Source organism: Phalaenopsis equestris, unplaced genomic scaffold (genome assembly GCF_001263595.1).
Source record: "Phalaenopsis equestris unplaced genomic scaffold, ASM126359v1 Scaffold000531, whole genome shotgun sequence".
NCBI classification, from domain to species: domain Eukaryota; kingdom Viridiplantae; phylum Streptophyta; class Magnoliopsida; order Asparagales; family Orchidaceae; genus Phalaenopsis; species Phalaenopsis equestris.
The window spans coordinates 696,689-707,678 of NW_018164971.1; the positions used below are offsets into that span (position 1 = coordinate 696,689).

General features: G+C 30.4%; 1 protein-coding gene across 1 annotated transcript; it reads left to right on the forward strand.

The window, feature by feature from the left end:
* Window positions 1-11: 11 nt before the first annotated feature.
* Window positions 12-8,758, forward strand: LOC110028803 (beta-glucosidase BoGH3B-like). The gene is made up of 10 exons (XM_020730799.1): window positions 12-113; window positions 517-761; window positions 855-1,059; window positions 5,044-5,134; window positions 5,248-5,393; window positions 5,787-6,030; window positions 6,362-6,466; window positions 6,618-6,800; window positions 7,332-7,536; window positions 8,176-8,758. The coding sequence occupies exons 2-10, from the start codon at window positions 536-538 to the stop codon at window positions 8,664-8,666; spliced, it is 1,896 nt and encodes a 631-aa protein (XP_020586458.1). The 5' UTR covers window positions 12-113; window positions 517-535; the 3' UTR covers window positions 8,667-8,758.
* The last annotated feature ends 2,232 nt before the right edge of the window (window positions 8,759-10,990 follow it).

The window sequence follows — 10,990 nt, forward strand, 5'->3', positions numbered from 1 at the left end:
CTACACGACAATGGCGAATGTTTCAGGTCTTCTCTCCACCCCTCTCCCTATAAAAGTCGCACCCCTCACACTCCAGTTCTTCAAACCCCATCTCTCCCCATTCTCTGAATCGGGTCAGATCTCTCTTCTTCCCTTCTCGTTAATTTATGCTTCTATTTCGCTTAAATAAGACCACCATTCTTCTTTTTTTATGAGTTTGAGATCCTCAGTTTGTAGATCATAGGCGTGATAACAGTTCTTTGATTCAAATTTGAATGCTTCGGATTTGAACTGTTTTCTGAACATTTTTAATCACAATGGGTTCATTTTTCGATCTATTTCGATCTTCTTCTTCTTCGGATTTTACTCTTGCTAGGTTTATGCGCCTCATTTAAATTATTTAGATTCGGATCGTGTTGATTGCTTCATTTTCTTGTTTCTTCGCATTAATTTCTTAGATTAGGGATGGATGGTACTACCGGGATTCAATTTGTTAATAGTTTCTGATCAATGATTGGCTCGCATTGATTGATTCAGGATTTGATTTTATAAGAAGATGGAGGACGCCCCCACCCTAAAATCTGTATTTCTTCTGCTATTCTTAACTTGTTGGGTCGCTGCTGCTGGAGCTGAATATCTCAAGTATAAAGATCCGAAGCAGCCTCTGAATGTTAGAATAGATGACCTTTTGAAGAGGATGACACTTACTGAGAAGATTGGGCAAATGGCTCAGATTGAGCGAAAGAATGCGTCATCTGAAGCCATCAAAAACTACTTTATAGGTAAGATAATTGAATCAGAGAGTTTGAAGGGATGATGATTGGGGGTGGAAACAAAATGATTAATGTTATTTTTTTTTCTTTTGATTGATGAAGGTAGTGTATTGAGTGAAGGAGGCAGTGCTCCTGCTCCAAAGGCATCTGCAGGTGTTTGGGTGGATATGGTGAATGAGATACAAAAGGCGGCTCTCTCTACCAGACTTGGTATTCCAGTTATATATGGTATTGATGCAGTTCATGGACACGGCACAGTCTATAAAGCTACCATTTTTCCACATAATATTGGCCTTGGAGCTACCAGGTTAGCAACTATATATCTTACAAACATGCCTCTCAATTCTTATATATCTACACATCTAATACCCAAACTTTGCTTTTTTTTTTTGCATTTATGCTACCCAAACCATTCATATCACATCAAAAATACAACTTTTTAAACTTTTCAATATTGAAAGGCACCTTTTCGATCATGCCTAGGTAAGGTGGTATGTATGTATGTAAAAAAATTGAAGTTTATATGTTAAATATGTAAATATATACAAATTGAGTGGTATATATGCATGAATATCTTCATTTTTTTATGCTCTTGTACTTTTAATTTTTTTCTCAACATTTGACAAACCTTTTTGTTCACGTTATCAAGTTATGACTTAAACCAAATAACCATGACTTTACACCAAAGCAAATATAACACGCATAGGAAAGAGTACTTGGAAAGTAGTGATTTGAACTAAAATTGAAGCTTTTGAGTTAGTATTGGATGGACTGAGTCGCTCTAAATACACTAGTTGCGGATTTGTTTGACATTAAAATGCTGTTTGGGTGCAATTAGGATTTATTAAATTTTATAAATCTCAATTTAGTAAATTATGAGGCTGTTAAATAACAAAAATTATTTTGTTTGATAGCGGTTAAATACGTTTAAATCTTGATGAACTATTTGGCTATTTATTTCAGTATTTAAGTTCGTTAGATCAAAAGGGATTTTAGTGATAATTATTAATGATGAAATTAATCACAAATATTGCTTTTTATCAATTAATTTCAATTATTTATTAATTTGTAAATTATTAAGTTAATCTATCACTATAGTTTTTTTTTTGTGTTCATTAAATCACAAATATTAGCTTTTATTAATTTATTTTTTTATTAATATATTTATATCTAATTTTTTAATTGATTATTAATAATATTGATTAATAATTTTTTAAAACTCTATTAAATTATAGCTAATATAAGATACCATTTTAATTAATTGTATTTCAAATTTTTTACATGTAATAATTTTAATGTAATCAAATTTAATCATAGACATTAATATTTGTTACTTGCTAATAATTTTTTATTAGTTATTTATTTTAAATTAATACCTAACCTTCATTATCTCTCTCCTTGCTCTCATATCAAAATTCTCAAAACTTTTAGTCTGGAATTAGAATAGTCTTGATGATAGAATGATGAGGAAGCTACGACAAGAATCATTGTCTTTTAACCCCCTTTCTTGCTTACCTGAGGCTACCTAGGCGAAAAAGGAATAAGGATGTTGTGATGGGAGCTAGCTTATGAAGAAAAGCCTCAGCTTTCTCCCACCTATTCATGCACTCTGTTCGTTTAAATTTCCCAAACTTGATGAATTATTAGATTAATTAAATTTAGAACTTAGGCCAAAACTTATGATGAATAACACTCTTAATTAAGGAGTCGTGCAGTGTTAAAAATATATCGGATATGAACACAACTCCAACACTAGTCTGGTGCGACATAGAAGTGTCTAACTTAAATAATAATAATAATAATAAGAAAAAAAATAACACGTGTGTTGAACATGCATGTCCTAAATTAGTGAATTAAATAATTTTCTTAAAATATTTGTACGATTAAAATTAAAAAGATTTTTTATATATATAAAATTTAAGGAAGTTTTACATACAACTCAATTTTTATTTATTTACATATTTAACACCTAATTTCAATATTTATGTATCAATCACATTACAATTATATGAAAATGTGTATTTCATGTTTTTAAAACTGAAACTAGTAGTACATTAGATATGATATGAAAGATTTAGGTGTCATAAATGTAAAAGTCAAAATTTAAGTGTTAGGTATGTAAGTACAAAGAGTTCGTTGTCAAAGAAATTGGTGGTCATTCTCTTTCCTTTATGAAAAGTTGATTAAGAATACTTAAATCTTGATGTAAAACAAGTAATATATGATTGCTTTTTGTATGTTATAAACTAAATAATTATCTATGGTCATCATAGTTTTTGAAAGTTAATATGATTAAATTTTCTATTTCTCTTTTGTATTATTTTTAATATTTTGTTTATTTAATATATATATATATATATATATAATTTTTATCATAATGACGTGTCTGATGTGTATCTGTATCTTATACTTTTAATAATAAATGTGTCCCATCTTTGTCCCCTATGTTCGTATTTGGGCAACATAGGCCAAAATGGAGGTACAATAATTTTTAAAAACCTATTAAATTTATTTTGGCACTTTCCAGGTAGAATTTACTGCAAATTCTGCTTAAAGCAAACTATCAAATAATCCACATTTGGCAGAAAATAAAATTTAACTCAAATAGAATTCAAGAAATATCATAAATTCAAATTTAATGAATTTTAAAAACTTTTTTTCATGATATAGGTTAAATCTATTTAAATTATGAACTGTTTGTCTATTTGTTTTAAATTATAAGTCTATTAGTTCAAGTATTAATTCTTAGTAATACGATTATTAAGGTTAATTTGATTTAATTTACTTCTAGTATATCGAATTTCAATAATTATTAGTTACTATTTCACTAAATTAATTTATTATTAATTAATTTAATTAAAATAAATAACCGTTGGTTAGTTTTTTATTATTGATTAATTAGCATAAGTTAATATATCAATCAATCATTAATTAATAATTAACTAAGCTAATCAAATAGCTTCTACTTAGTCAATTTACATAAAATTAATATTAATTTAATCAAGTTAATTTCTATTTAGCCTATATCAATTGTAAATAAATTAATTAAATTATGATTAGTACAAGATAATTTATCAATTACATTAATTGAAAAATAGCTTATATTTAGTAAAATTAATAAAATAATTCTGATAGCTAATGCTAATTAGTAAGGTTAATTAAGTTTAAACTTTATATATCAATGTCTAATATTATTTATTTAATATTAATAGTTTTTATTAAAAAAAATTTATCAATTTTAATTATACTGATTAAATTATCGTAATATAAAATAATATGTTTATCAATCATTATTTAATAAATTCTAAAAATTAATTAAAAATAAAAATTTTTACCTAACCAAATTAAATATCAAATAATATGAATTTAGTTAAGTTAATATTTTTAAATAATTAATATTTATTATAAAAGCAAATAATGATACTAATGTCACACATCTAATTCCTCGTCTTTTGCCGCCTTTCTCTCTTGCCCAAAACCTTCCCCAACAAAGAACTAAGAAGTTATGATTGAGATTTTTGGAAATGTTCTCTCCTCTAAGGGCAACAATTTGAACTCATCTTCTAAATCTTGCTAGTCATTTTATTTATTTTGTTCCTTTTATTTTTTACCACATTTACGATACAAGCCTTCACTTGCAAGTATTTCCAACATATGGTTTTTGTACTTTGTGTGTGTTTTATGAATTCTTTTCCATTTATTCATATTGTGTGATGTGTGCATTCTTTGGCAAGATTTGTTTCTATATTATGTTTTTTATGGCATTTTTTCTTTTTTTTTTACTATATGTGACATCTACCCTTCTGTTATCCATGAGTTCATAACCAATTCAACTTATTCTATTTTTTGTGGTTTTATTTTTCAATAGGTGCTACTCTTGCCTTCTCTCTAATATGGCTATTTCTTGCTTGTAAATTTTAATTTATCCCATATATGACAAATTCATTTTAGTTGTGAGTGACTTATGTATTGTTATAGATTGCTCAATTCCGGATCCATGTTGCCCAAATAACTTGATTGCAATTCCATGAAAGTGTTTTTTTTTTATAAATTATGCTTATTATTATATTCTACTTCTCAAGGAATTCTACATCTACTCACCCACATTCAAGATAATAATTGATTTTACTCATCTATATGACCATATCTTAGTAACACAACTTGTCATACTCATTGATAATTTGATTTTCCAATTCCATTTACTGATAATTAGCCATTTTAAGTCTACCAAAAGCATACACCATATAATGAAACTAATGTCATACTTCAAATGGTTGGTCTTTATTTGTAGGGATCCAGTTCTCGTAAAAAAAATTGGCGCTGCAACGGCTCTTGAAGTTAGAGCAACAGGCATTCCTTACACCTTCGCTCCATGCGTTGCGGTACCTACAACGCAATGAAAATCTTAATTTTTCATAAGACTCTATGCATTACCTCTATTGGCCGTTAATTATTAACCTATTTTATTTGCTCTATTTTTTTTAAACTTGTTCAGGTATGCAGAGATCCTAGATGGGGTCGTTGTTATGAAAGCTACAGTGAAGATCCAAAGGTTGTTCAAGAAATGACTGAGATTATCCCAGGTTTACAAGGAGAGGTTCCAGCAAATTCTCCCAAAGGAGTTCCTTTTGTAGCTGGCAAGTAAGAGTCTCCACTGTCTTGCTCGTGCTAGTTTGTTTTCTAGAGCATAAAGTACTTAATGAAGTATTTTGCTAAAGTAATATTACATATATTTATTCATAAATACACCAATGATTATATAAAAGGAAATTTACAGACATGCCGCACCTAAAGTTTGATAATTACATTTATAACACTAGTGGCATGAATCTATGCATAAAAAGGTGTACTTCATTTTTAAAAAGTTAGTATTAGTGGTATTTTTGATGTGGTATTAAATATTAGAGTGTTATGTATATAAATATGAAAGTTTACATGTTAGACATGTAAATACATTAGAAGTGTTTGTTATGTATGTAAATGCCCCTTATATAAATTTCATGCATCTCACTACTTCAATTTAATGAAATATAGGAAAAATGTTGCTGCTTGTGTTAAGCATTATGTTGGTGATGGTGGAACTCACATGGGCATTAATGAGAATAACACAATCATCAATTTCCATGGGCTTCTTAGCATCCACATGCCTCCTTATTACAATGCTATTATCAAAGGTGTCTCTAGTGTGATGGTTTCTTATTCAAGTTGGAATGGGGTGAAAATGCATTCAAACCATTACTTGTTGACTGATTTCCTCAAAAACAAGCTCCGTTTCAGGGTTAGTGTGTGGGTCAATATTTGAGCTTCTTTGCAATGAATTTATTATGAATTTGAGAAAAGTGTCAAAAGCATCTCCTGGCTCTTTGCAGCCGGTCATTTTAGTCTCACAGTCTATGAAAGTGCCAATTTAATTCCTAGACATTTTTATTGTGGGCTGAAAGTCTCCACAAAAGACTATTTTAGCCACAGTTTAAGGAGTTAGGGGACTAAGTTAACACTTTTACAGACTCTAGGACTAAAATAATCCCATATAAACAGTTAGGGAGTTTTTTGACATTTCAATCTTATGAATTTAGATGATAAAATAATGTGTCTATATATATGAACAGGGTTTTATAATTTCCGATTATGAAGGCGTTGATAGGATTACGACGCCTCCTGGTAAAAATTATACATTCTCTCTCCAGTCTGGGATTCTTGCAGGCATTGATATGGTAATCATATTTTCCCAATCAAAATTATATTTTTTACCTCATAAGTTACCTAAACCTGTTACACTACCAGAGTTCCCTTTTAGAGTACTGTATCAACTACATGATAATCCTTTCTGTTACTTCAACTAATTTTTCTTTGTTAATGTTCCAGATAATGATTCCCTATGACTATCCTCGTTACTTCGATAGCTTCCTTGAACTTGTCCATAAAAATGTAATTCCCATTAGCCGGATTGATGACGCTGTTAGGAGGATTCTTCGGGTAAAGTTCGCCATGGGTCTCTTCGAGAACCCCTTCGGAGATTATAGCTTGGCTGATGAGATTGGAAAGCAGGTTTGGCAATTTCTTCATTTTGTTAAATATGATGATAGTGATTCAAATACTCTGTAAACATTAAGAGTTTGTTTGAGACCAATTTTATTTTTTATTTTATTTTTAAAAGTATATCTGTTTAGTGTGTTTTTTTAATAGCACACACTTCTTATATATTTACATATCTCACGTCTAAGCTTTTATATTTAAACACATATCACTCAAATCTTTAATATCACATCAAAAACAACATTGTTCTCACTTTTTAGAAGTGAAATACAACTTTTCATGCGTAGATTTAAAGCGCTAAAGTGTTATATGTGTCTATATGAAAGTTTAGTTGTGAGATATGTATAGAACACTCCAAACAACTTAGTGTTTTTAAAACAATTATATCTTAACTAAATATGTGAAACATGTCTTATTTCAAATTAAAACATAACAAAACCAAATAAAAACAAAATAAATAAATTTGATCGCAAATGACTCCAAGTGTTTGTACTTTAGAAAAAAAAATATTTTAGTTGGCCTAAGATATTAACCTTCTAACAGGAGCATAGGGATCTAGCCAGAGAAGCTGTGAGGAAATCACTGGTTCTGCTGAAAAATGGTAAAAGTTATGGGGAGCCAATCATACCACTCTCTAAGAAGGCCAAGAAAATACTTGTAGCTGGTAGCAATGCTGATAACTTGGGCTATCAGTGCGGAGGCTGGACGATTGAGTGGCAAGGACTTAGTGGGAACAACCTTACAATCGGTGAATTCTTTTTATCTCCCTCCAAATTATAATATTTGATATGATTCACATTTTTCATTAGGGGCATTTACGTACATACCGCCCAATTTTTATGTATTTACATATCTAACTCCCAAACTACCCTTTACTTTTATAACAACCAAAATTCTTTATATCACATAAATAATACCACCATTTGAACTTTTAAAAAGTGAAATACACCTTCTTATGCATAGGCAAAGTGACATAAATATAAGAACTGAAGTTTAGGTGTTAGATATGTAAATACATAAGAATTAAGCGGTATGCATGTGAGTCTTCCTTTTCATTATCAGATTGGAGTACACTGAAAATTATAAAGGGGCATTTACATAGCCATCCAATTCTTATGTATTTACATATCTAACACTTTAAGTTTGCTTTTTTGCATTTGTATCACCCAAATCTTTCATATCATATATCACTCTTTTAACCAAAAAAAAAAAAAAAAAAAAAATACACCTTTTTATGCATAAATTACATGGTTTATAAGTGTAAATATGTAAATGCATAGGAATTAAGTTATATTTATGTAAATCTTCCTCTTCATTATGCAATGAACAAGAGACACATTATGAAACATTGCTGGATTTCATTAATCTTTTTTCTCCATTGAAACAGGAACCACATTGCTTGACGCCGTAAAAGCGACGGTTGAACCCGGCACAGAAGTTGTCTATTCGGAGAACCCTGATGCGGATTTTGTCCGAAGCAACGAATTCTCTTATGCCATTGTTGCTGTTGGCGAGCATAATTACGCAGAGACTTTTGGCGACAGCTTGAACCTCACCATCGCCGAGCCCGGACCACATACAATCAAGAATGTGTGTGAGCATGTCAAGTGTGTGGTGGTTTTAATATCTGGCAGGCCTGTTGTCATTGAGCCATACATCCATATCATCGATGCGCTCGTGGCGGCCTGGCTGCCTGGCACGGAAGGCCGTGGGATGACCGACGTGCTATTTGGGGACTATGGATTCACCGGAACTCTTCCAAGGACGTGGTTCAGGTCTGTTGACCAGCTACCAATGAACGTTGGTGATGCTCATTATGATCCTTTGTATCCATTCGGTTTTGGGCTAACAACTGAGGCTGTGAAGGTAGGCTATTGAGGTTTGTTTCTTTATGGGAGAGAGATGGGATTGAGACAAATTTTTATGTTTGGTAGTTGTGATGAATAAGGGATTTTGGGTTGGCCCTCCTTTAAAAAAAAAAAAAGAAATAAGGGCTGGTGTTAACTTATTTTTGGAATAGGTTTACATATAGGGGGTGTTTCTTTGTCAACTTTTTCATGAAAGTTTGAATCAAAGAGAAATAATATGCTTTATAAGTTCTTATATTGTTTTTATGATTAAGAGTAGGGTTTCAAACGCTCATTCGTAATTTTCATGAAAGTTTGAATCAAAGAGTAATAATTGGAAGAATAATATGCTTTATAAGTTCTTATATTGTTTTTATGATTAAGAGTAGGGTTTGAAACAGTCATTCGTAATTAATATTGCTTAAAATTGGCCCGTATTCAAAATTGCCCGTTAACAATGTGTTTGTGTTCGAGCTCGATTTATATGTTATTGTTTGTGTTTAGCTTATATTCGGCTTGAAATTAGCTCCTTTAAATGAAAATTGGACACTATGGAGAAGAATGATTTATTTAGCCGACCCCACTTAGTGGGATAAAGGCTTATTGTTGTTGTTACTGTAGTGTTGGATTCAAACTGGACTATTTCCATGTAATAAAAGACACAAATTCACGCGACCACATGAGATGTGGTGATTTAAATTTGGATATAAATATATATAATATATTATTATATAAATAATATATATAATTTTCTCATTTCGAGTTAAAATAAGCCAAACACGATCGAACAAGTGATGTTCTTGTTCAAATCGTTCGATAATGTTCGGTTTGTTTATACTTCAACAACAACAAACAAGTTTTATCTCACTTAGTGAGGTTGACTACATAATCATTTATCTTTGATTGTCATATTTTCATTTAATTTCAATAAATTAAGATCATTTTTTATACAACATGCCTAAATCTTTTTAGGTCTACCTCTACCTTTATTAACATAAGTTGAATCTAAAACATCTATTCTTCTAACAAGATCATCAAAGGTGACTCTAATCTTGTCTGCCATTGGAACAGCACCAACCCTTTCACGGAGATTTGTTTTGCATTGTCTTTAGGAGTAAAATCACTTATCCATCTAAGTATTCTCATCTTCGCAACATTTACTTTAGTTTTATGTTTCTCTTTTATAGACCATCATTCTACATCATAAAGCATTTGCATGTCTCACCATCATTTTATAAAATTTTCTTTCAAGCCTAAGTAGCACTTTTTTATCACACCACAGGCCTAATGCATTCCTCCACATCAACCATCCAACTTGGATTGTACTAATGGCATCCCCATCTATATCACCATCATTTTGAACAATAGGCCTAATATGTCTAAGACGGTCTCTCTTTTTAACAATTTGATCACAGATTTTTACAACTTCGCCATTAGTATACCACTACTAAAATTGCATTCCATATATTTAATTTTAGATCCACACAAATGAAGGACTTTAGACTCTTAAAGTTAACCTCCATCATTCAAGTTTTTAAAACTCTTTCTCTAGTCTTATCCACAAGAAGAATATCATTAGCGAAAAACATACACCAAGGTACATCCTCCTGTAAATTTCTGGTAAGAGCATCCATAACTAAAGAAGAAAAAAAGATATGGACTTAAAGCCGACATCTGATGTAATCCAGCTTAAATAAGAAAATAATTGGTCATTCAAGCTTAAAAATTTTGGTTATGTTCTACTCAGTCACTTAATGAATGATTCAAACATGAGCTACTTTAACAAGCCAAACATGAGTTATTCAAAAACAAAGAGCATTTTTTACAATCCTGGTTAAGAGCTAACATATTTGATATTCTTTATGAATATCCAAATGTTGTGTATTTTATAAATGGTTTTTTTTCTTTCTTTTTTTTTTTGGGAGTAATTCTACAATTACCAACTTGTAACCCAAAAAAAAGTTGGTAACTTATGTGGTGACATCCTAAAATGTCATAATCATTATTAACATTGATATTAATGGTTATTATTAGCATGAAATGATAGTTTTTGTTAATATGTTGGCATTTTATAAACATGCAAACAAGAAGTGAAGTCTTATTTTGTGCCATGGATTGGGCAATGTAGTGTAGCATCTTGATATGAATGGCAGCAATTCAAGGAATTTGTTGGCAACTCCATGATAAATTAAAGGGAGAATAATAATGTTTGAGAATTAAAAATAAAGAAGAATGAAAGCTTGGAGGAGAAGGAGCTTGTTGTATTTTTCTATAAAACTTAGAAAAACAAGATTTTTCCAATATATCCTACCTTTATCATGATTATTAAATTGCTTCTTTCATCACAATGTGCCA